General features: G+C 43.2%; 1 protein-coding gene across 1 annotated transcript in view; it reads left to right on the top strand.

Annotated features, from left to right (window-relative positions):
• The window catches only part of SLC25A1 (solute carrier family 25 member 1), a gene marked incomplete in the record, with an annotated part of 1,035,726 nt that overhangs the window by 793,345 nt on the left and 215,651 nt on the right, over nt 1-26,730 (top strand). Inside the window, 1 exon segment of the mRNA XM_044085143.1 lies at nt 24,643-24,781. Within this exon segment, the coding sequence (XP_043941078.1) occupies nt 24,643-24,781 (139 nt within the window).

Below are 26,730 nucleotides of genomic sequence, written 5' to 3'. Positions count from 1 at the left end.
TTACGGTGGCTGAAATGGGTCCCTTTTGGGTCAGTTTACTTACCCCTGTTAAGAAACGCAAACAAATGTAAGGTTAATTAGGAGATTATATGAAGGATCAGAGGCAAGAATTAAAAGTGGGGAGGGTTCTTGTCTGATAAGTTGTTTGAACAGAGGAAACAGGCATGGGCATCCTCTCCCCTTTATATGCCTTACATTTAGAGCTGTTTGGCAAAGACAATAAGGGACACAGAAATGCAAGTATGTTTAATTTAAAAATAAATAAATAATAAATAAGTATGTTAATCAGGCAAAGTTGGCTTCATTTGCACATATTTGTACTTGATAAAACCAGAAAAGGACATGTCAGTATTGTGGAACATTATAAGAGTTTCATGCCTTTTCTGGATATAAAATTAATGAAAATGAAACAAAGGCTATAACCACTCCTGAATTATGGGTACATAAGTACTTAGGAGTATGGATTAATAAGACATCTGTCTTGGCAGCTAAGGATATAAGGGAAGAGACTAAACAAAGGTAATACAAAAGCTGGGATAGTGGAGGCTCTCTATTGATATGGATAATAAAATACAGGCAGTGAAAATGTTTAGTCCATTTAGTTTTATATATGGGAGAGGCATATTGAAGTTGTGAACAATTAATAGAGATGGAGTTTATGCGAGGGCAAGAGTTAATTACTAAAAGGGGCTGGAATTTATTAGAGAATACCAGCAAAGGAATCAAGTTATTGGGAGCAAATAACTAAAGAGAGAAAGGTAATGGAGCGGGATGAGGCTAAGAACACATCTGCATTGAAGGCTAGAGACTACCTTCCCCATCAGGGATTGATATCAGATTATAGGTAAAGAAAAAAGGATAGGGGGATCTTAGATGAAGCACCTGTTTTGGCAGAATTTTTAGCTGAATCTAGAACAAAAGCTTATTTTAAAAATATATGATAATTAGGGGTATAAGAAACAATCGGAGGAGGTTAGAAATGATTGGGAAAAGAGTGGAAAAACACTTTACAAGAGAATGATGGGAAAATGTTATGTATGGTTCCCCACTATGCAAGAAAGTCCAGAAGGTTTAGGGTCTTTGCTTGAAAGTATTTGGATAAGTACCTTTATATCCCCAAGCAGACTTCAAAGATTTTTTTCTTTGGTAGATAGCAAACGTTAGAGGTGTGATTGGGAAGAAAGAAGCAACTTGAAACATATGTTTTGGGAATATAAGTTGGCAGAGTAAATATTCCCTGTAAAGTACATTCAGAAATACTGGGTGAGCAAATAGCTGTAAGTAAGGGTTTTTTTTTTTTTGAGCTGGGACACAGGATCTGAATTGCCAAGACATAGCAAGGGCTTGTTAAGTTTAATTAGACTGCCAAAAAAAGCAATTACTAAAAAATGGAAATTAAACTCTAAACCAATGGTATTTGAAGTATCAAATGCTATAAAAGAGGTAAAAGAACTGGAAGAGGGAAATTTAAAAATGATAATGAGCAAATTATATAGAAATAGAAATTGTGGGAATAAACACATGCAGAATAATGTTCAGGAGAAAGAATGAAGTTTAAGGGAAGGCAAGAATTTAGCAATTTATGTGATGTTGGACTGATGGTAGGTACAAGTAAAGAAAATATAGGAGGTGTATAATGTATGTAAATGCAAAAAATGTTAATATGGTTTGCTTTAATTTCTCTTGATGTACGTTTGCCTAAGCCTTAAGTAATAATTTAATAGAGGTATAAAATAAAAACTGAACACGTTAAAACATTTCACATCTGCAGCCCTGTGCAGTAACTAAATCATGAGGACTGCGTTTTAACACTACTGCAGCTTCAATTTTGAGTGCTTTTTTTCCCTTAATTATTTTATTTATTTAACATTTGTTTAGAGGGAAAAATCTGACTTGGAACAAAGCCAATTTTCAGAGGAGGCCCAGGGAGAAATGCTTTAGGTGCACGTCTTTGTGATGTGGGAGGAAACCCGCACAAACGCAGGGAGGACATGCAGACTCTGCACAGAAGGTACTCTGGCCAGGAATCGAACCGGAAAACCTCTTGCTGTGAGACAGCAGTGCTACCACTGCACCACTGTGCCACTTAAGCTTCCTTAAGCATTGCAAAACTGTTAAACTGAAGCACACTTGGCTGGTGTCTTCACAGTCATCACTATGCAAGTCATCTCCCACCCAAAGTTTCTATTTTTTCATAGATGAACAAATGTATAGACATTTCACTGATGTCTTTCCTTTCTTGTCTAGGCCAACTTGTTTTCATCCTTAAACCTTGTCTTCACTTAATGTAGTTATGCAGTATTGTTATATTATATTTTATATTATATTATATTAACTATTTGTTGATCAGGTAAGTAGAGTGATCCTTTCGCAATCTGCAATAGCTGAAATTATCCAATTGTGTGCAGTAAAATAAGAATCTGTGGAAATGCATTTACTTTTCTTTGCGTGACTGTTAACCAGACCTAAAGCAGAAAACAATGGTTTGCATCATTAATAACTAGTAACAATAAACTCAAGAGTAAAGCTAAATGTACAGCCTTAAAAGAATACCTTCTAATAAAACAGTATTAATTAATATTTAACAGGAATATTCAGTCAACTGTCTTGATATATTGCATGTTGAATTAAAAAGTTAATTTGATGTAATTCTCCAATGATCAGTTGAGCTGTAAACATCCCACAACCTGGTCATTGCGTAAGCCCCCCACCCACTTTATTACCAAATTTCTGGCAAATAAAATGTAAATTTTGTGAGAAACTGCAAACAAATCTGAGTACTGGGAGTTCACTAGGCTACAAATAGAGCAATTTAAAGTTGGATTGTTTAAGTACAGTTTTATTTTTCTCTTACATTTTTCTGTCTTTTCTCCAGCCAGAGCCATGCAGTCTAAATTTTTTCCACAGTTGTTCCTGACTGGTAATTAGACTGTGTCATAGTGGGCAGGTCAGTCAGCATTGATCTTTAAACATCCATTTCTTTGCGTGGGTGTGCCTTACTTATGATGAAATAACCAGTTTAATTCTGTAGATTGTGTCACTGGCTTCATTTTCAAGAAGTGTGGACTTGGCTCTGATACATTTTTCCCAATGACATTGGAACAGTTCCCATGTTCTTAGAGCAAAGTCACAGCCAAAGCAGACGATTTCACTAGCGACTTCTGATTTGCATTTCTTCTGTCTGCTTTTTGCATTTCTTCTGTCTACTTTTTGTGTACATCCTGTGCCTCTGCCTTTTTACAGTGGTTAACACCCCTCTGTTCTTGTGCCAGTCAACCCAGCTGAACCTTCGAGTGACAGAATAACTGCGAGTATATAAAAAGCTTGAAGTGTTTTGTTAGATATGCTGAGCAAAACCATCCAGTTAGGATGCAGTTTTTTTAATGAGAGAGACTACGTCTGTAGCGCATGGAGTGGACTGTAGGTTGCTTATTGTCGGCTGCTGCTGTCCTTTGTCATGCTTCCATTTTCAGCTCATTTGAACAAAGGACTTTAGCAAGTCCGATGTTGGTTTTAAAATCAGAGAGTTCTGCACTTTGCACACAGTGGTGCTACATAATTGGGGACTGCATGAGCTTTACCAGTGATTAAGATTACAATGGACTCTTGTCCCAAAAGAAACTAACTGCTTATAGCTATGTGTGTTTGAGCGTGCTGTCATTGAGGTTTGTATATCCTACACATGGTTTGATTCCAACTTCCAGATGCATACTGCATCATTAATTAAGTCCCTTAAATTCAGAGTTTCTGGCTTATCTCAGAATAGGTACTTATCAGAAGGAAAATTTTATTGTACTGATAGTACAGGCAGTCATGGACTAGCTCACTTAATGGTGTAGAACAGACATCCTGAATTAATTCCTAGATAGCATGCCTAATTATTTATGACAGTCTGTTTAACGAAAGACTTGAAAATCAACATGCTTTGAAAAGGCTGGAGATGAGCACTGAGTCACTGCAGCGTGACTTACTAGTCTTCCAGATTGATTCTCTAATATTCACTTTATCAGAAGCTCATTGTGAAGATTTTTTTTTTCAAGGAGGTGATGCACTTACTAATGAGATTTGGCAGTGTCGTGTTTGCAGATCATGTCCAGATCAGAGGAGTGTGCACATCGTTTTAATAGGTATGCTAACAGCAGACAATAAGTAACATATTTTATAGGATGGGAGAAGAGGGGCCCATAAATGGCAGATATGGAGGTCATGCTGTCCCCATACTTTAATGTACCCATCTCTAGGCTGTTTGTGGTGTGGCGCGCTGTGGGCACTGTGAAGCCTTGAATGAAGGTATAAAACCTGGAAACAAGTAGGACTGAGCTTCCTGTGCAGAGGATGGGAGACTGAGAATGGGTGAGCAGTGTGCCACCTTAAAATGTTTGGTGGTTTTATGTATTGGGTAGAATTAGTTTAGGATACTATGGCAATTGTCTATTTTCTGCCTTCATGCCATATTCAGATTTTAATCCATGCTGTATGCCGTTTCTGTGGTGTAGAGAGCGAATGCTGTCCATACAGCCCTGCTGACCCAGGTTTGATTAGTTGCTCAGGCAACTGATGGAAGGGATGTGGGGGAGGGCTCTTGTTGATTTTTCCTAAGGTGAGGTGTGGTCCAAAGAGGGGGAGTCGCCCTCAAATGTAATCAACGAGTGTGGGGGAGGGTGGAGAAAAGGAAAAGTGAGTAGGGCATATAAAATTAAAAAAACAAACGCCACCATATGGAAGCATAAACAACAGAGTCCTCAGGATGCCCTTAAGTTCCACTCTCAGCCCAAGCAGTAAACCTGAGGTGTGGAGGTAGGAGAATGGTTGGTAGACCCAGTGGGCACTGGGGGCCAGCTATGGGCTGGGGGCTAAGCTGGTAAAAATGAGGTCCAAGGGGACCAAAGAAAATCATGCTTGGATGCCAAGCCAGGCCTGCCATCTACTTTTATACTGTATTTGTTTACTGTGTACTAAACTACACTGTTGTACTGCAGTTGCCTGCTGCACTATGCCTGTAAAATCAAATTTTATTGCTGTTTTCACTGTTTAGCAAGCTTTTTTTTGTTGTTTCCACTGTTTAAATATTTACTGGTATTTTTTGTTGTTTTAAAGCTGTCTGTTCTGCCTGCTCTGGGTTTCCCACCAAGCCATACTTAACTGATCTGTTAACTGTTTAAATTATTATTTAGAGCCTCCTGGCTGATTTTCTGCTGTTGTAAATCTTTTTTTCAGTGTCTCACAGCTATTTGTATGCGGTGGTAAATATTCTCTAGTGTTTCCCACTGGAACTAGGATAGCTAGTAGCTGTAGTGCAGTCCAGATCCAGCCCAGCTGCTTCTGGAACTGTTTGTAGCAGTTTGTTTGTTCTGAGCACATTTTCCAGACCATCTTGGATTGAAAGAGGCCTATCTGCACTATTGTGAGAGAATTGTGTTTGCTTGGCACCTGACTGGTAAAGGGAGGCTGGTCTAGGGCTTGGAATAAGCATACTCATTGGTCCTTATGAATTTTAAGTTTTTTCAAGTTTCAGCTTCTGGTATTTAGGCTCCGTTTCTGAGGAGGTTTCTGATTGTTTGTGCAGCACTGGGCACTGCCGCAGAATTGTGTGCCAAAGCCAGACAGTCAAATTCAACAAATTTACCTTAAAACCCAGGCAGAAATATCCATTTGTCAAGCTCCTCCTTGAGCGTTTCTGAAAAGCCACTCCCTAGTGACAACAGTCTTCAACCTAGCATTATGGACAGTTGGTCCACCCTTGTTTCTGCTACCATCCTTGTTGACTTGGGTCTCTTGAGGCAGAGTAGCAATTGCCTCATATACACAGACAACTGTCTAGTAATAACACAGTCTAGTACAGAGTGTGAGAGATGTGTTTACACTAAGAATCTAGAATTCATGCTCTCTCACTCGTAAGAGTAACATGGAGAAGGTTGTCAACAACTCACCCACCACTGCATATTCACATAGTACCACTACTCATACACACATCAGTACACATGTGCATAGTACGCATCAAACAAGTAAATCCACATACGTGGAAGTTCTCTCAAAAAACTTAACCGAAACACCAGAGACCTCCAAAACACAAGTCTGCTACAGCTAACACAGTCTCCACAGCACCCATGACATAATAGCCACACTAGTGTTTCACCCATCAAGCCCGTAAGGCGCAACACTTAAAAAAACAAGTTTTCTTGTCATTGGAGACTCAGTAGTGAGACACACTGATGTCCCACTTGCCAGTTTGGACAAGGAGAAAGTCAGTCAGCTGCCTGTCCTGTGGCAGGGTTCACCAAATCACGCATGCACACATGTCTCTCAGCAGCAGGTACAGTTATGACTGTCATAGTTCATGTTGGTGTGAATCACCTTAGATGGTACCTCACAGGACTATATGAAGAGAGACATGGTCGAACTGAGTATGTGTCCCAGACAGGTATGTCCCTAGCGTTGAGTGGCATACTACTGTCACCTGGAATGATGCCACAGTATAAACAAAAATTACTGACTTTAATAATTGGCTTAGTTTTTGTTCCATTGCAAGGGGATCCAGTTCCTGTCTGCCTGGGAAGCCATGGTTGACAAACCTCGTTGCTTTTCCAGAGGCGGTTTGCACCTGGCACTCCTAGGCTTTCGACTGCTGGTAAAACATAGTGCTTTTTTAGGCAAGGTCTCAAAAATATTACCGTTATGAAATTAACAAATCGGTGCAAAATAAGGGTCATGCTGCTAAATGCTAGGAGTTTAATCCAAAAACTGCACTCCCTGGAAGTACTACTATCACTAGAAGATGTAGATGTCTGTGCAGTCACAGAAACCTGGTTTAAGGCCTCAAGAGTAGATCCGGCCCTCCAAGGCTGCAATGCCTTCCACACTTTGACAGTGAAAACCAATGGAAGCGGTGTTTCAATTTATGTTAGAGAGAAATTCAACTCGTGTCTAGTTAGACCGGACAACTCCATGGAGTTACTTCAGGTCCATGTTACTGCGGGTAAGACCCCCATTCAAGTCCTAGCCTGTTATAGACCCCCTTCCATGGGTCATGACTCCCAGGAAGCCTACTTAACCAAACTGAAGACAATACAAATGTTACCAAACACACTGGTTATGGGATATTTCGATTATGCCACAATCAACTGGGAAACAACTTTAGCCCAAACGTGCTAGTACAAAAGTTCCTTTACTTTGTGCATTCAAATGCCCTGGAGCAAATTGTCTGTACCCCAACAAGAGGAACAAACATTCTAGATCTGGTCCTTGCCAACATGTTAAATAGGTGCATTGTTGTAACTGTTGGACCCTTATTAGTTAAAACTGACCACAAATCGGTCACCTAAAACTGACCACAAATCAGTCACCTTCAAACTGACACAAACACCAGAACTCACAAAGGGTGCAATCAGACTAAAAAACTTCACCAAGGCAAACTATACCCTCCTAGGTGAAGGTATAAATGTATTCCAAGCCCCCCACCCCAAACTGAAAGTGATAACTATGCCGAAGCTAGTAAAGCCCTGTACAGTCACTTGCATATGTGTATAAACGCTGCTGTAGCAGATAGAATCAAAGCCAGAGCCCCAAGTATAATCAAGCTGCCACTGTGGACTTCCAGCATCAACATACACTACGATAAATGCTAAAAGTTGCTGTCCAAGAAAACAAAGACAAGGACCCAACAATTGAAAAGCACCCTCCTCAGCCTTAACAGGCAAATAAGACAACTTGTCAAATCGTCCAAGAACCCCTTTGAAAGAAACTTAGCAAGTATTGCCAAGGATAACTATAAGGCCTTTTACAGTTATGTATGTAACCTAAAGGGCAGGACCCAAGCATGTGCAGAACTGGTGGCCAACAGTGTCACACACACTTATCCCATAGATAGTGAACCTGCTAGCAGGTAAATTTGGTGAAAATTTCACTCCCTTGTCCCCTTCTAACAAACCCTTCCCCCACCTTACATATCTGAAGAGCATGTCCTCAAAGTTTTGTCTAAGGCAAAGAACACTGCCTCTATGGGACCAGATGACATCCCAGGCGGTCTTCTAAACAGGCTAAAACGTGAACTAGCATCACCACTAAGTACCCTTTTCAATCATAGCCTTAACCACAGGCTTTGTTCCTGTGAAATGGAGAGCAGCTACAGTTATTCATCTCCATAAAGGTGGCCTAGCAGCAGACCCAAGGAATTACAGACCCATAAGCTTGACCAGCCTCATCTGTAAGGCCATGGAATGTATCATTATGGACCTCATAAATAAAGACATAGGTGACCTCCACACCCTGGACTCTACCCAATTCGGCTTTGTGAAGGGCAGATCCTGCTTGCTGAATCTGGTGGATTTCTTTGAAAATATGACCAAAACCATTGATGAGGGCAAATCTGTGCACACAACATACCTCAACTTGGCAAAGGCTTTCGACACAATCCCACATTCAGGCATTATCAATAAACTTCGCAAATTGAATGTAAATCCCTTCGTTGTAAGATGAGTTGCCAGCTGGCTCACAAACCAGACGCACACTATCAAAGTGGGTGACTCCATGTCAACCAGCAGACCTGTTACCACAGGGGTCAGTGCTGGACCCCCTACTGTTTAGTATATACTTCTCAGATGTTCAGGTCAAAACTAAAAGGTTGTGGTTGACCAGGTTTGGAGACTACTGTAAACATTGGTGCAATCATTGAATCCCTGAATGATGTCAGTATACTCCAGGAGGGTCTCTCACAGACCGACTGGTGTATTAATCACTGTCTCAAACTGAATGCAAAGAAAAATGCATCATCCTTCCCTTCGGCACAAACAAATGTCCCTTCACACTATCAGATCAATAACAATACCTTAAGTACCTATGAAGTGGTAAGGGACCTAGGATCACAGGTTGACCGCGACCTTAACTTCAACGACCATGTGTCTACCATTGTAAGGAAAGCCTGCCACGTTGCTCACTTGATTAGTAAAAGAATCGGCTAGAGAGTAAAAGAAGTTATAACCCCCCCTCCATACTCTGCACTTATCTGGCCCATAATTGAGTATAACACCCCATTTGGTATGTACTGTAATCAGCATCTACAGCAGTTAGAGAGACCTCAGAACAAAGATCAAGGGCCTCCATCATGTACCTTACAGAGGCTGACTAAAATTCCTGCCACTGTACTCCATACCGTATAGACTTCTCAGGTTTGAGTCTTGGGTTGCTCTGTAGGCCTGGCACAAGTCTCCCCTAATGAACTTACTGCATATCTGTAAATCAAATAAGTCTAGGGCTACCCATTCCAGGGAGTTGAATATGGCCTGTGACTTAAGCAGGACATGCTGGAGGGACAGATTTATCCCCCAAAGACTGCCACACCCTTGGAACAAGCACAAATTCATGAAACAGAGCACCTCTTTGACACTGTTCAGGAGAAACCTGGATGAGTGGATGGGGCACCATAATTTCTTACCAGGGATAATGCCCACAACCCTCCTGGAAATGGGCAGTCATCACTAAATGCAATCTTGGGTATTGACTAGTACCTCTGTGGTATTACATTGGATTGAAATGGCTAGGCTTAAAATGACCTCCTGGTCGATAGCCTAATGATCTCCTGTGATCCTATGATGCTGTGATACTCCCTCATAGGTTCATAGATAGTTACTAGGCTTGCAGCCCAGGAGACCATGGAGGAGCCTAGCCCAGCTTTCAGTTGCCACAAAGCACCATTTGGTTATGTGACTTGCTCAAGTTTACACAGGAGACAAACGAGGAATCAGACTGTGTACCACAGCTGACTGCCTTAACCCTCTGCACCAACTGCCAGACTGTGTTTTGTTTTGTGTATTGTACATGACCTTCATAAGAGCAGTGCTGTAGCTTGTGCAGCAGGCTTTATAGTATCTGGGGCCTTGTTGTTCAGGCTTTTGCCCACTGGAAAGGTGACAGCTGTTCCATTGGCTGTAGCTGTAGAGCTGACGTCAGGTGCAGGTTTAAGGTACTGCATAAACACAGCATGGGCGGCGTGCACACTAGGTTATGACACATGCCATGTTTCTGTTTATTATACAAGTGCCACATTGGGATGTGGGTGTGGCATCTGTTAGGATAGTGTTTAGAGCTGTATGTGAAGGCTTTGTCACACCCACTTATGCTCTGTATTAGTATGTGGTACATCACTGCATGTCATGCAGGCAGGGCAGGGATAAAGGGTGGACTAAAGACTTTGGTTTTGGCAGAGGCAATGAATGTGCTGATAAAATTACTAAAACTTGCAATGTTTACAGAAAGGTCTGGCTGCAGGTAAAGACTAAGTATCTGACCTAATCTTGCCACATGCATACTTGGGCAGCTTATCCCCCCCCCAAATGCTTTTAAATCAATCTCATACAATGTCCTTCCTTGTATTCATAGCATTTGGGTTCTCCTATCAAGGATAGCCCAACTTCCATCTAGAATACCAAAGCCTTTACATCCTCCCAGCATTGCATGCCAGATGTATGCTCCCCATGCATGCATAGAGCATGTAGGTGACATATGTGCTCCATACTCGTAACTTCTTTACCTCCAATGTGAACACAACAGTTGCACGTCAGTCTGTATGCCTTTTTCTGAGATGGTTTCTACTGAGCCATTTTACAGGTAACCGGCCCTGTTGGGGTTCCCTCTTTTTCTTTTATTTGTGTACTCAGGGTTCATATCGTCCAGGAAGGGGAAAATGTGAGTTTGGGAGGCAGATTTCCCATACAGATCACCACGAGAAGTGTTTATTCTGACTAGATGTTTCACAGAATCTTAAAGTATACCATTTGTCAGGCTTTTGCTCCAGAAATGCTTCATAGCCACCTGTTCTCTTGATTCATTTATCTTGAGAACCAGTGTCTCAAACTTTTGACCTAGGGTACCATGGCCAAACTGCCCTCCCCGAGGTACAGCCATCTCTTAAAAAAGAAGACTAAAAAGTGTTGGGCTGACTCTGCTACTGTCCAGCCTGTGCTTGATGTCTCTCATGTTGTGTGAGCACCCTAAAGACAGTCTGGTGCTGACACTGGTTTCTTCTGCAATGACCCTGTCAGAGGCTAGCATGGAACTGGCTTCTCACACATCCTCTGATATTGCAGATGTCCGCCACAGATGTTGATGGGAGCCATGACTGATCATTTTTGAAGGGCCTAGGGAGATTCCCCAGATTCTAGTTCTGAAGAAGCTCAACTTACATGAATGAAAGCGCTAAACTGTTATCGATTTGTGGATTAAACACGTTTTTATTTTACTAAACTTTTATTGTTGTGAACTTAGTCAACGCTCTTCTAGCTATTTATTGGTTTTGTTTGCCTGCCAAGACCTGAGGGTTTTTTTCAGTGTGGTTTTTGGTTACGGAGTTTTTGTTACACGCTGATATTTGGTTTCCAAGGTTTCAGATTCTAGTTAGGGAAGAGGTCCCTGGTACCCTTCCTGAGTCTAGACATGGCTTAGAGCCTCCTAGGTTAGTCAAAGCTGGTGTCTCAGTAAAGAAGCGGCAGAAAACTAAATACATTCCTCCCATTGCTAGGGATCCTCAGAGGGAATGGCAGGACTTTTACTCGGGTCTTGTTCAATGTCCTGATGGCTTTGAGACCACCCTAGTGAGGGTGTCTTTTCCTACTTCTCCTTGGTCATTTACTAAAGCCAAAAGGACAAGGGAATCTGATTCTTCGGATGAGTAGATGGATTCAGATGATGAATCATTGGCCTACTCCTCACAGATGACCTCACCTTTGGACACTGCTATTGCGCTATATTCCAGTTTGGCTGCTTGCAGCATGATTTCCCTCCAGGTATAGACATGGTGTGGCTTCTAAACTGAATGAGTGGAATACAAAACGTTAAGTGGGAAGCACTTAACACTGGCTCATTTTTGTATAATGTTAATGAAATTTACCTCAACTGAATGCCTAATGGAACTTTTTTGTCTGTTGAGTCAGTACATGTGTGTATATATATATATATATATATATATATATGTATGCAATTATATAATAAACCTTTGCTTTGATCCTTACGCTGACATGCACTTCTTGTTTTCTGCAGTTCACTGAGAATGTGTGCCTTTGTTTTTGCACTGTTTGCTTGCTCCAACATAATGATCTGATGTTGTCCTTTTCATTCTTCATGAATGGGTCACGGATTCGATCCTCGGATCTGACTCGACTGCATCTACAAGACTTTGGATCCCAATCTCGAACTCCTCCATCTACCCATAATTAGGTTCATAGGTGTGTGAGGTGTGTACTAGGCTAATGTCCCTGGAGCCTTTACAAGCCTAGTCCATAGAAGTGCCCTGGCATCGTGCTGCCCGATGTTAGTTCCCAGTACCTCTATCAAGTAGAGCCACTGGAGTGATCCCTGGAGTGAACTTTCTATTACCCATCCACTCATCAAGAAGAGGGACAGCGAGGTTCTCTGCTTGACATTTATGGGAAGTCTATTCCAGAGCATGGCAGTCTCTGGGTGAGGAACCTGTCCCTCCAGCATGATTGTGGTAGTGAGGTTGAGGTCTCTGGAGCATGTGGTGTGGAGGGATTGGGATTTCTTTAGATGTAGCATTTCTAATAGAGCTGGGTCAGACATGGGTTTGTAAGTCTGGCAAAGATCGCCTCTAAGTAGGCGATATGAGACATACAGTAGCTGGAGTCTTTTGACTCTGTCAGTGTAGGACGTGTTTAATGCGTAGGATCCTCTTCGTGAGGTACTTCTGTGGCCTCTCCGGCTATTACAGGTGTCTAGTGAGGTACATGCCAAATGGGGCATTATACTCGATGATTGTTCTAATGAGGGAAGAGTAGAAAGAGATGACTACCTCTTTCTTCCTGGATGCAAAACCCTTGGTATTGAGATGTCCCACATAGAAGGACTTTCTGACAACAGTGGCAGTGTGGTGGTCGAAGGAGAGATTGCTGTTAACCTGCTTCCCCAGATCTCTTATAACACCTTCAGTGTTCAGTGGGCTCCCATCGATGTGGTAATTAGTGCGAACTAAGTTTCTACCAAAGGGGATGACGACATATTTTTTGACACTAAGCTTAAGGCCATGGTTTCAACGCCAGTCTTTGCTCTCACTGAGGCCTTTCTGTAGGATGTCTGCATCACTTGGGGAGTTAATAATGGCTCCCAGCTTGCAGTCACCTGTGAACTTGGTCAGCCAGAGTCCCTTTGTGTTGGCCTGGACTTCTGAAAGTAGATGCTAAACAGGAGACGACCCAGGACCGATCCCTGTAGGACTCCATTCGTGACTGGTCGGCAGTCTGACTTGGAGTCTGCTATTTTCACACTGTGTTCTGTGAGCCAATTTGCAACCCACCTAGTGATATAGGGGTTGATGCCTACTTTGGTGAGTTTATCAATAATTCCTGAGTGAGGAATGGTATCAAAGGCCTTGGCCAGATCGACACAAGCTGTATTCATTGCCTTACCTTCACCCACAGCCTTGTTGTCTGACTCAAAATCATCAACCAGGTTGAGCAGACAATCTCCCTTTCACAAAGCCAAACTGCGTGGGGTTTAGAGTTTGGAGAGTTCCTATATCTTTGTTAATCAGGTTTATGATTAATGCGCTCCATAGCTTTACATATCAAGACTCATCAGGCTAATGAGGCAATAATTCCAGGGGTCTGTAGTCGCTCCCCCTTTATGGAGAGGGATGACTGTAGTAGTGAACCATTCAGTAGGGACAAAGCCTGAGGTGAGGCTGTGATTGAACAGGGCACACAGATGTGGTGCTAGTTTGCTTTGTAGTTCATGTAGAACACAGTCAGGGATGTTATCGGGTCCCATGGAAGCTGTATTCTTGGCCTTGGACAATGCAGCTTTAACCTGTTCTGCAGTAATGCTGGGTGCCTGGCATTCTTCTGATATTGTGATTGGTCCTTTAGGGGGAAGAGAGGGGTAACGTTGGCACCGAATCTGTCGGCCAGTATGTTGGCAATATCTGTTGGCACAGTATAGGAGGTACCATTGTGCAGCAACTCAGAGCAAATCTGAGTATTGCCATGGAGGTTCTTGATATAACTATAGAAGGCTTTGTGATTGTTTTTAGTATCTGCTGCAATTCCGCCTTCATAGCTGGCTTTAGAAGACTTGATGAGGGCTCTCAACTTTTTGTTAAGGCTAATAAGGGAATTTTTCCGGTCTTGGGACTTCACCTTTTTCTGCAACAGTTTCTTCCTTCTGTCGTAGAGTTTATTAATGGCAGGGGACCACCAGATTGGCTTCCTTTTTTGGAGGAGAGCATCTTGGTTCTGTTGGGTATGGCTAGTTCCATGCATTTATGTACATGTTCGTACAATGCATTGGTGTATGATTCGGCAATCGTGCAGCTATTTTCCATTGGCATGGGTGCCGTGAAGTTTGCCAGCTTTTGAGCCCAAAGTCAGCTTTAGAGAAGTATTTCAAGGTGGTTACCTTTGCGGGGGATGTTGGTGAGATGTGAATGCAATGTGGATTTCCATGGTGATTAGTTTATGGTCAGATCTGACTAGGGAGGGATTGACTACTGGTGCAGAGCAACAGTCACCCATGTTAGAAATAACCAGATCAAGAATGCTGCTCCCTCTAGTAGGGGGTCAGAATGAGCTGGTCCAGGGCATTGGAACTGATGAACTCCAGGAAGCATTGGGCAAGTGTATTGGTGCTTGAGTAGTTTTCCCATCCCCAACTCCCCAGATCTCATTTGCCACCATCTGAACAAGATCGCAGAATGAATCTCAAGTGTGAGAAAGTGCTTTTTGTCTACATTTCTCACAGTTTCTAGGCTTATTGGAGTTTATGTTGGAGTTGCTGTTCTCCTTTCCTTCCTGTACTAGTTTTCTAGCCATTCCTGGCATTAAGATGTCTTTATTTCCTGTCCTTCGTGCCTTTTGTTTGTGCTGTTCTTTTTCTAACTGTAGTTTGTTGTTTATATAAAAGAAAAAGCTTTTGTGCATTTATAGATATTTTAGTCTAGTGTTGTTTCATTGTTGATCTATGGCTTATAAGTGTGGGGTTTTATACAGTGTGCTGTTTTTTGCATTTTGGACCTACTTTTGGCACAGCACTGTAGGTGTGATTTTTTTTGTGTACAGTTCTTGTGTAGTCTGTGGTCATGTCTGAGAAACCTGGTTTTTAAGGAATGCACTTCTTGTGGGCATAAGATCCCCAATTTTGATGCCCACAAGAAGTGCATTTATTGCTTGGGGCTGGAGTATCTTATGTTAGACTGTGACATATACTCCTCGTTTAACCGCAAGGCCCTTTCTGACTGGTGAAATAAATTGGTAATAGATTACTTCTAGCCTCTTCTTCTTTTCCTGGGGCTCAAACCCCCTCTTAATTTCATCATGGCTCCTCAGAATCTAAGAAGTGAGCCCTTAAAAAGTCTCAGAGACTCACCGGAGCTGCCAGAGAAACATAGAAAGGCTTCGGATCCGGCAACTGTAGCACCTTCCTCGGATCCACAGGCCTCTTCAGATCTGACAGGTGTCATTACCATCACCTGCTCCCCCATGTCATCCACTTCCTACTCTGATCCCAAGCTCTTAGATCCAACAGATAGAAGCTGGTCACCGGAGTTTGCCTTAAAACCCATTTCTCCAGCTCTACCAGCGCAGTTGTTCCATACCTCAAAGAAGCAGTCCAGACCAGCATCTGTAGCATCATCGAAATCTTCTAGCTTGACAAAGGCAGATAAGTTCAAGATGATGTGGAGATTCCTTAGGGCTCAGATCCAGATGGGTGTCCTGCCAGCTCCATCCTCTCCCAGATCTATGAGCACATCTGCCCAACAAATTCTATCTCCATCTCTCATCCAACCTACTGTTTTGAAGTGCCAGGATCCTAGATTGCCAAGAGGTGCAACGTCTGAACCAAGAAAGCTCCTTTCTTCAACCCCAACAGTATCCCTGAACAGTCCTGCTCTGATACATTTGGATCTGGGCAGTTCTTGAATCAGAGAGGTCGGTCCCAGGTCCGAGGCATTTGGTTCGTCTCCATCCCTTTCCCTAGGTGGACAGCTCTGAACTGATTCTCTCTCAGGAGGGCTCGGATCCAGGGTTGGCCCCGACTTTCCTTCAGCTGCTTCATCACCGAGGGGGGAGGAGAGGTTTCACCAGATCCATCAGCTTTCCAGGTAGTAGAAAGGGTTTTACATCGCTACTCCAGTACTAAAGCCCTACGCTCCAATAATAAACTTCTCCTTCAAGTCAATAAACTTTACAACTCTGTTGGATCTTCCCTATACTCTAATTTCATAGTCAAAAGGTGGAACGCTTTGCCCACTAACATAACTGCAGTCTCCTCTTTAACCCTATTTAAACAATCCCTAATGTCATACTTACAAGCCAACTGGATATGTAACTGTATCTCTCCAGTTTAGACCTCTGGTCACACAGGATTACCTCTCTCACCTTTTTATCAGGCATTTTATCTTCCCTTGTGCCTGAAACTCTTCCTCTTCCTTCTACTATTCATTCTTGTCCTATGCCTATACCCTAGAAAATTCTCTCTCTCTCTCTCTTCTACTCCACCTTTCCCACTTGTCATCTAACTCATCTACCTAAAGTGTGTCATCCTTCTAATAGTAAAAAGTCTATCCTACCAGCTTTACATTTACAGCTTCAGCCTTCAAACTGAATAGCTTCTCTTAACTCACCTGGTTACAGATGTCTTCAGTTATTGACTACCATTATGGTTTTGATGTGTTATGAAAGTATCGTGCTCTGTATCTGGGTATTGATGTAAAAGGAAAATGTCTTACTTCTGTAACTGTGAAATAATATTCTATAATACTTACATAGGTTCATAGGTTCTTAGGAAAGTACATAGGTAGGTACTAGGCTATCGGTCCAAGGGCCTAAGTAAGCCTAGCCAACAAAGTTCCCTGGCTTACGCCAACCCAAGAAAGTTCATTTCCTGTGCCCCTGTTGAGCAGAGCCACAGAAGTGATCCCCAGGGTGTATTTCCTATTTCCCATCCATTCATCAAGATTTTTCTTGAAGAGTGGTAATGAGGAACTTTGCTTGACATAGATGGGTAGCTTGTTCCAGAGTATGGGAAGTCTCTGGGACAGGAATTTATCCCTCCAGCAAGTCCTGTTTATTGTGGTGACAAGGTTTAGGTCCCTAGAGCGTGTAGCTCGGAGGGATTGGGATTTCTTTAGGTGTAACATGTCCAACAGCTCTGCGTTTGACGTAGCTTTATATGTTAGGCAGAGATCACCTCGGAGTAGGCGATATGCTATGGAGTAAAGCTGGAGTATTTTGAGATGATCAGTGTAGGGCATCTGTTTGAGGCCAGTAATTCTCTTTGTGAGGCACTTCTGTGGCCTTTCCAGCTGCTGCAGATGTCTTGTGAGGTACATTCCAAAAGGGGCGTTGTACTCTATAATGGGTCTAATGAGTGTCGAGTAGAGGGGAACAATGACCTCTTTTTTTCCTGGATGAGAACCCTTTTATGATGAGGTGTGCCACGTAGAAGGACTTCCTGACTACTGTGGCGGTGTGACTATCAAAGAAGAGACTACAGTCCACCTGGGTCCCAAGGTCTCTTATCACACATTCGGTGTTAAGTAGATTGCTGCCTATGTGGTAGTTCATGGGTACTGAGTTTTACCAAAGGGGATGACACTGCACTTTTTGGCATTGAGCTTGAGGCCATGGCTCTGACACCAGGCATCTGTCTCGGCGAGGCCCTTCTGTAGGATGTCCACATCATTTGGGGACTTGACTATGGCTCCTAGTTTGCAGTCATCTGCGAACTTTGTTAGTCAGAGGCCTTCTGTCTTAGCCTGTACTTCAGAGAAGTAGATACCAAACAGGAGAGGTCCCAGGACTGAACCCTGTGGTACTCCACTTGTCACTGCTTTGAGGTCAGATTTGGAGTCTGGAACTTTTACAGTGTGGGTTCTGTCAGTGAGCCAGTTGGCAACCCATCTTGTGACGTAGGGATTTATACCTAGTTTAGTGAGTTTAGCTATAATTCCAGAATGGGGGATGGTGTTGAAAGCCTTGGCAAGGTCAAGATAGGCTGTGTGAACCACCTTACCCTCGTCTCCGGCTTTGGTGACTGCCTCAAAAAAGTCGACCAGGTTCAGGAGGCAAGATCTGCCTTTCACAAACCCGAACTGGGTGGGGTCCAGAGTTTGGAGGTTAAAAATGTCTTTGTTTATGAATTCCATGATGATACGTTCCATGGCCTTGCAGACGAGGCTCGTCAGGCTAATAAGGCCATAGTTCCCAGGATCAATGGTGGCGCCCCCTTTGTGGAGTGGGATAACTGTTGCTGTAGGCCATTCATTGGGCACAAAGCCTGACGTGAGGCTATGATTGAACATGGTGCTTAGGTGGGGAGCCAGTTCGTTCTGAAGTTCATGTAAAACGCAGCCTGGCTGTGTTTTTGGCTTTAGAGAGTGCTGCTTTTACCTGTGAAGCTGTGATTACAGAAACTCTGCATTCTTCCTGTATAGATATGGGACCTTTAGGGGGTGAGAGGGGGGTAAAGTTAGCATTAAACCTATCTGCCAGGATGTTGGCAATATCAGTTGGTTCTGTAATTTTTGTGCCAGTGTGCTGTAACTCAGAGCGGGTCTGGGTGTTGCCATTGAGATTCTTGACATAGCTATAGAATGCTTTGTGGTTGTCCTTAGAATCAGTGGCAATCTTGTTTTCATAGCTAGCTTTGGAGGATCTTATGAAGGATCTCAGCTTCTTGCTGAGGCTGACCAGGGAGCTCCTCCACTCATGGAATTTTACTCTTTTGCAACAATTTCTCCTTTCTGTTGTAGAGTTTGTTTATGGCAGGGGACCAACAGATTGGCTTCCTTTTTTTGGAGGATAGCGTCTTGATTCTGTTTGGGATAGCACGATCCATGCACTCGTGTAAGTGCTTATAGAGTGCATTTGTGTAGGATTCAGCAGTCGTAACTGTATTGTCCATCTGCATGGGTGTCATGAAGTTCACCACTTCTGTCTTAAGAAGCATGACGTTGGCTTTGGAGAAATTTTGTACCTTGGTTTCCTTAATGGGGGGTGGGGGCAGGATGCAGATATCTAGGGTGATTAGCTTATGGTTGGATCTGACCAACGAGGAGCTGATTTCAGGTGTGGAACACCGGTCACTTATGTTGGTAATGACTACGTCTAGGATATTGTTGCTGACTACGTCTAGGATATTGTTGCCCCTGGTGGGGGTGTGGATAAGTTGATCCAGGGCATTGGAATTTATGAATTCCAGAAAGCTCTGAGCGAAGGAGTTGGTACATGAGTAGTTTTCCCAGTTAATGGTGGGGTAGTTGAAATCTCTCAATATTAGGGTGTTTGGTTGAACCCTAATATTTTCCAGTATATCAAGAAAAGAAGAGTGGGAATCCTGGGGCATGGTGGGGGATCTGTAGCAAGCTACGATTTGGATTGCAGTTTTGCCCAGAGTTAGTTGCACTTGGATAACCTCGGCTGCATTATGCTGAGCAACTAGCCTGATGTTGTATGTGCTTTGTTATATGTGGAGAGTTTCTCCCTGGGCCTCTGCTGCAAAAGGACTTGTGTCCAGTCAGACTTTCCCAGTAACCAAATGCAAAAAAACAAATAAATAAATAAATACACGTAGACCCTTCCTCTTTAGTCTAGAATCCTGTCCCTCATTTGGTCCGAGCTCTGAGCCCATCATCTCTGCTCTTCCTGGTCAGCCAGCTCAGGGAAGCCTCCACCTATGTTCCCCAGAGACATTCCCCCTCTCTTCTGACCCCTTGTCTGAGAATCCCATGGAAGAGGTTCCTCAGAAGAGGACATGTAAGAGGAGGCACATAGATTCCCATTTAGAGTCTCTCACTGAAGACACTGAATTTGGTGAGGTAGAAGGATCCATCTGATCGCCACCTGACTGTCTCCTTTGGGGAGATCCTGGAAATCCTTAAACAGAAGAGTGACTGATCTTCCCAAAGTCTTTCTACTGAGGAATTGGTGTTTCTGGAGATTTTTGGGGCTGGGCCATCTATGTCTTGGGTGATTACCCCCCCCCCCCCGAGGATGAACTTATTGACCTAGTTTCCCGCCAGGCTTTGAAGGAACTGCACATTGTCGAGCCCATCCCCAGGCACCTGGATAAGTTTTTGGTTCCCCCTTCAGACAGGCCCCACTGGAGCAAGGGAATCCCAGTTGATGCCATAGTGGTGGATGATCCCAGTTGATGCCATAGTGGTGGCGGCGGCCACTAAGAAGGAGCTCATGGAGCAAAGCTTCTCTGTCCATCCACCAAACAAGAGTCCAGAGCGATGGACAGATTTGGAAAGTGCATGTACGCCTCCACCACTTTCGCAGTGAGGTTGTTAAATTACCTGGTGCGTTTTACTTGTCTACAGAGAGATTCGATTAAGGAGCTTTCAAACACTGAGTCTATGTCTGCAGAGGATTTTAAGAATGTTTCTCCTCAGCTGACTGCTCTGTTATCCATTGCCAATTCATCGATGAGGCTGATCTCCCATACAGCAGAGGGCACCTCCATGAGCAGCCGGTTAAGGCATAACCATTAGGAGACAGCCTGGATGAGGCTGTATCACTTCACGGATCCTTTTAAAGAATCTTTTATTAATGCTCCCTTTGATGGCTCCTCCTTGCTCAGGCCATCAGTGAAGGATGTGCTTACCTGCAGCAAGCAGGAAGCAAAGTCCTTGTCTGCCATGGGAGTCAAGTTTTCTACCCCTCAACATACCTTTTCTAGGAATCGGCGAGGTGGTAAGAAAATGTGGTTCTGGAAATCTCCGGGACCTTTCCAGGAGACGTGAGGGATACTTCCTCCAGAAATAGAGGAGGAGGAGGTTTCAGTGGTAGACATCGCCTCAGAGGCAGAGTGGGTCTGCAAAACAAGGGCTTCAGAGACTTTTCCAATAGTCCCTATCAGTGCTTTTGAAGCTCTGTCCAACTGTCCACCTCTGGAGACAACTAAGGGTCATGTTCCCTGCACCTGGACAAATCTCACAAACCATGCTTTGGTGCCAAGTATAATATCCAGTGGTTACTACATTTCCTTTTCCCTTCCTTCTCCTGTCACAAGGAGAACTCTCAGACATTCCACCCAGTCAGTGGGAAAACGCAGCTCAAGAGATTCAGAAACTGCTTACAAAAGTCATCCAGGAAGTCCCAGCTGAACAAAGAGGATTCAGAACTTACTTCCACCTTTTTTTGTGCCAAAGAAAGAGGACAGGAGACCAGTTTTGGATCTAAGCAGTCTGAATCGGTACATAAAGAAGTTGAAGTTCTGAATGGTTATGGTTCAGTCCCTACTGCCTCTTCTGTGCAATGATGATTGGATGTGCTCTCAAGGATGTGTACTGTGATATCAAAATAGACCGGCACTCCAGATGGCATCTACACTTTTGTGTGGAAGCCAATCACTACCAGTTCAAAATGCTGCCCTTTGGACTTCCCATAGCCCCTAGGGTGTTCACCAAATGCATGGCAGTCACTGCAGCTCACTTGAGACTTGAAGGATTCCAGTTGTTTCCCTATTTCAACAGTTGACTTCTCACTACCTCAACCAGGCATCAACTTCTACAAGCTAGGGATTACTTGCTTCAGATCTCCAACTCCTTAGGCTTTACAGTAAACCTTGCCAAATCGAAGCCGACTCCTATACAGAATCTGGAATTTGTAGGAACTACTGGATATGACTCAAGTGGTGCTACCTGTTCATCGTATGATGTCCTTGAGAAATCAGGTGCTGGACAATACTGTCTTGTCCGTACCCTCCAGCAAAACTAGTATTACAAGCTCTTAGGTCAGTGTCAGCTGCCATTCTTCTAGTTCCTCTATCAAGATTCTTTATGCAAATCCTTCAGTAGACACTGGCAGTTCAGTGGTCCATTCTTTACCAGCCTCTATCTTTTCCCATAAAACTCACTCCAGTTTGTAAATGCCATGTTTGCTGGTGGATTCAGTCAGATGACCTCTTTCTAGGCAAGGCCATTCTGTTTTCTCCTACCATAGCCACAGTAACCATGGATGCTTCCCAACTGGGATGGGTGTGGGGGATTTCCTGGGAAAGATGGTCCAAGGCACATGGTTCCCCTCAGAGACCAAGTTGCATGTCAGTGTTTTAGATATGAGAGCAGTCCTCCTAACATTGCAAGCCTTTCAGGATGTTCTCCCTCTACGGACTATTGCAATCCATACAGACAACATGTCAGTAGTCTGTTACATCAACAGACAAGGAGGAACCTGTTCCTGCCTGCTGTGCAGAGAGGCCATGAGGGTCTGGGAATGGGCGATCTCTTCAGAGCACTTTCAGGTCACAGCACACATTCAGGGGAAAACCAACGCTGTGAAAGACCGACTCAGCAGGTCCATTCTGATTCCTCACAAGTAGTCCCTCAATCGAACAGTAGCGAAATATGATCTTCAGCTGCCAGGGCCAGCCTTGCTGTGACCTGTTTGCCCTCTTGCCTCTTGCCTCAACAACAAGTGGAGCAAGTATTTCTCTCCAATCCCCCCATCTGGGGGAGTCAGAGTGATGCTTTGGTTCATGATGGGCCCCAGGATCTCCTCTACGACTATTCCCCTCTTCCACTGATCAGACTTCCTTCAGAAAGCATGCAGGCTGAAGAGCTCAGTCATTCTCATTGCCCCCTTCTGGCCTCGACAAGTTTGGTTCCCCTTCCACTGGTCTCACTTGAGATATCCTCCATGGATACGGAAACCCACTCAGGATCTCCTGTCTCATCTGTCCATCCATCGGGCATTCAACATCCCAATCTCCATGCCCTTAAACTGACTGCATGGTTTCTCCACTTCCAGTAATAGTCACAGTCCAGGCTCTCTTCCCTAGTCAGTGATATTATTTTACCTCTTAGAAAGCATCCACCAAGAAAGTTTGCAGAAGCAAATGGAAAAGGTTTTCTGTTTGGGCTTCTAATCTGAATATCGACTCCTTTTCAGTCCCTACTTCAGCCATTCTCCTATTTCTCACTACCTTTTTTTAAGGAAGGGGCTAGTTTTTCTACTATTAAATTTCAGCTGGCAGCTACATCTAACTTCCATTCAAGAACTGAATCTTTTTCTGTGGCACCTTCCTGGTTATGTTTCATGAAGGGAGTCTTCCTCCTTAGACCTCCAGTAAAAGATCCCTCCCCATTTGGATTTGATAATGGTTTTTAAAGGGTTAACTCAAAAACCTTTTGAACTGTCGAACAAGTGCGATATAAAGTTAAGTTCTTGGTAGACAATATTTTAGCTATCTCTTCAGTAAAAACAGTTTCTGAGCTCCAGGCCTTATTGGCCAGGCCTCCTTGCGTCATTTTCCATAAGGGTAGGGTTACTAGCTCTTTGAATGAATGAACCCTTCATTTCTGCCTAAAGTGGCTACTGAGACTAACATTAACCAGTCCATTCAGTTACCAAATTTCTTTCCAAATTTTACCACTAAAGGAGAATGTATGCTACACCTGCTTGATGTTCACAGACAATTACGCTTTTATCTTTACAGAACAAAACCGTAGAGGACGTCTGATCAGCTATTTGTATCCTTCTCCCATAATCACTTGGGTCAGGCAGTTTCCAAAACTACTCTAGCCAAATGGATCACTGATTTGTACTTCACTGCTTTATTCTCAAAAAGGTTTGGTTACCCCGTCCTCCTAAAGCTCACTCCTCTAGATCTGTAGCTACTTCATATGCCTTTTCCTCAAGAGCCTCTAAGGATGACATCTGCCGTGTAGCCAGTTGGTCTAGAACTCATACCTATGTTGCGCGCACTATAAGTTAGACATTGTTTCTAGAAGCAGAGCTTTATTTGGTTCGACAGTAGTCTGGCATGTCCTTCCTTGAGGGTCTCCCGAGAGTTGCGTAGCTATGGATTCTGACTGACCAATTCATGAGGAAGAAAGAAAAGGACATCAGATTTAGAAGTTAATGCATTTACCATAACTTAGCATCTGTGTTGTACATTTTCATTCTTCCTCACCTTCCCTCCCATCAGCCTCTCGCCCTGTCATTCCTAGAAGGATCTTAGGATGAAATTCGGACCTATTATGTTCCTGGTTTGAGCCTCGGTCTTGGTCTGTTCTGTCTCTGTAACACAGTAGGAATAAGGCAGCAAACTCTGAGGAGTTGCGGATGGAATAGAGCATTATGGGTAGATGGAGGAACTCTAGATTCTGATCCAAAGTCCTGTATATGTGGCCGAGTTGGATCCGAGGATCAGATCTGTGACCTATTTGTGAGTTAGAATGAAAATAGACAACACAAATGCCAAGTTATGGTAAGCACACAACTTCTAATTCTACTTAGTATGCTACATTCCAGAAATGTTGTGATCGTTTTGGCTGCAGGATTTTTCAGTTCTGTTTTTTCAATGTTTGATTTTGATGGTCATGGCTAATGTCTTTTGAGATTCTGTACCCCAGAATGCAATGCTGGTGCTTTTTTATAGCAGGTCTAGTAATATACAACAGTGCCCCATTTTGCAGCAAAGGACTGATACATTACTGACCAAGATTTAGTGTATCCATCACTAAGGAGGCTACCTCTCTGTGCTCATCTAAAAAGGATTATAGCATTCCTCTAACTATTGTCAAGGTGTAGGAAACTGAAATGGGAGAGGTCTGGGTGGCTTAAAACATTGTCGTGCCCCTTTAAACTTAGTGCTTGTTACTCACTGCATGTTTTTTTTTTTTTTTTATAGGTTTGGAATGTTTGAGTTCCTGAGTAATCATATGAGGGATGAGAAAGGTGTGTTGAACAGCAAGCGAAGCTTGATCTGTGGCTTGGGGGCTGGCGTGGCCGAGGCCGTTGTTGTGGTTTGTCCGATGGAGACTATTAAGGTAACACAGTTTGTCTTGTCAGAGTTTAAAGCCTCTGCTGTGAGTTGGAACCTGGTTATTTTCATGTCACAACATTCTGTGTAGACTTACTATCCTTAGATTATTATAACTAAAGAATATTACACAGGCAAAGCTTTTCCATGTCAGTGCTAAGTAACTTCATTTGGGCATATCACAGGTTTCTTATTTCCTTTGACCTACTCTCCTGCATCCTCATCCCTCCTGGCTATTCCATACACCCATTTTTTTCCCTGCTTGATGAGAGAGCCCCGCAACACACTTAATCCCAGGGCTAGCCAAGAGTGTGAATCTTATGTGCTTTACGTTTGATGTCCGTGCCACAGCATGCAATTTAATCAAAACTCCCCCACAAGCTACAATTTGGCGTGAGCCCCAGTTTCTGCAATGACTTCAGCTATGTTGAGTGTGCATGGAAAATACGTCCTGATGCCCCCCCCCCCCACCCCGAGAGGAGGTGATCAGGTTGTACCATGTCATGCCCGAGACACTACTCATACCTGGGTCATAGTCATAACTTTATCCCTCTACACCAGAAATATAATTGTAAATTGTATGTGATCATTGTAAAAGGAGCCACCTTACTGACGGTGATCTGTGAGGGACCCTCTGCAAGTATTTCTTATGTACATCAAGCTGCCACACTCCAGGCTCACCTGTCACATTTACCTGCACATGTTGCCTCCCATGCTTTAAGCCAAAATTATTTCAATTTGCTCATGTAGTTCAGATTTCTTCCCAAGTTGTATCAATGGGAAGTTTATCCTTTTTGCCCTGGAAAGTATCTTCATTTCAGTCCTTATTAAGTTAACCAAAGCACATTACAGAGACTAAGCCTAAAATGATGAAGATGAACATCACATTTTAAACCTGGAATTAGCAAAAGCTAGACAGACGTATTAGTTATTTATTTTAGTGGTTCAGTAGGCAGGTTAAGCTATGCTTTTTAATAAGAAAGAAATGTAAAGGCCCTTCAGAGTGAGGCCTTAATGATTGCCTGAACAGGCTGGTCAGTGCCACAAGAAAGGTAACAAGTAAGGTGTCAGTGACAGGAGTATCTGATGTTAGAAAAAAAAAAAATCATGCAGCTTCCTTACACTCTGAGATGAAACAGCCTTGCAAGCAGATAGGCAGGCTTGTCTAAACAGCCTCTAATCCGGTTGAAAAAGATTACTATAAGATTTGAGGCTTCAGAAATTTCTTTGGGCAAGAACATTGCCTTCTCACTTAATATTTCTAAGCGTTAGCGTAATGTTCATCTAGTAAGGTAGTCCACTGTTAGTGTGAGTCTTTCTCTATGCTCACTGTAACCTGCATCCCTTCCTGTGAAACACATGGTCAGGCCATGGCTTGGGAGCCAAAAGGATAAAGGATGAACCCATTCTGGGGCATCTAGAGCCATATGATCTCTGACAGCCTTGTTACAAGCAGACCAAGTTCATCTGGAATATCAGTACTGACTTCTTTTAATAGCTGATCCATCAAGAGTGTTAAAAAAGCAATGGGAGATCCTTTTGTATCCCTGTAAAATGTCATCTCGATACTGGGTATCAAATCATGTGGGATGCCTGTCTTGAAATTACCAGAAAATGGTCCAACTTTGAGACAGTCTTCCAACTTAATATAATTACTTTAAGTGTTAGGGGAGAGCCGAAGTCCAGAAAATGCCCCTAAATTGTAGATCTTTGTGAAGTCTAGGTCATCAGCAGTGCAAAAACGTTTCATGGTGAGTTTGATAGATTTAGCATCATTCCATGCACTCAAGTCATGATATTGGGGGGGAGCAACACATACTGCAGACAAGGGAATCTACAAACTGTTGGACAAAGGATTTAAGTAACCAGGTGGATATTACATGAAATTCATTCTTGCAGCAAGGACATACTCAGATGAGCTAGTACGTTCACAGTTAACCTGGGTCAGCGCACACT

Source organism: Protopterus annectens, chromosome 10.part0 (genome assembly GCF_019279795.1).
Source record: "Protopterus annectens isolate FY-2018-M chromosome 10.part0, PAN1.0, whole genome shotgun sequence".
In the NCBI taxonomy this organism is placed as follows: Eukaryota; Metazoa; Chordata; order Ceratodontiformes; family Protopteridae; genus Protopterus; species Protopterus annectens.
Note: the sequence above shows the minus strand (reverse complement) of the source record. Positions and strands in the feature narration are given on the sequence as shown.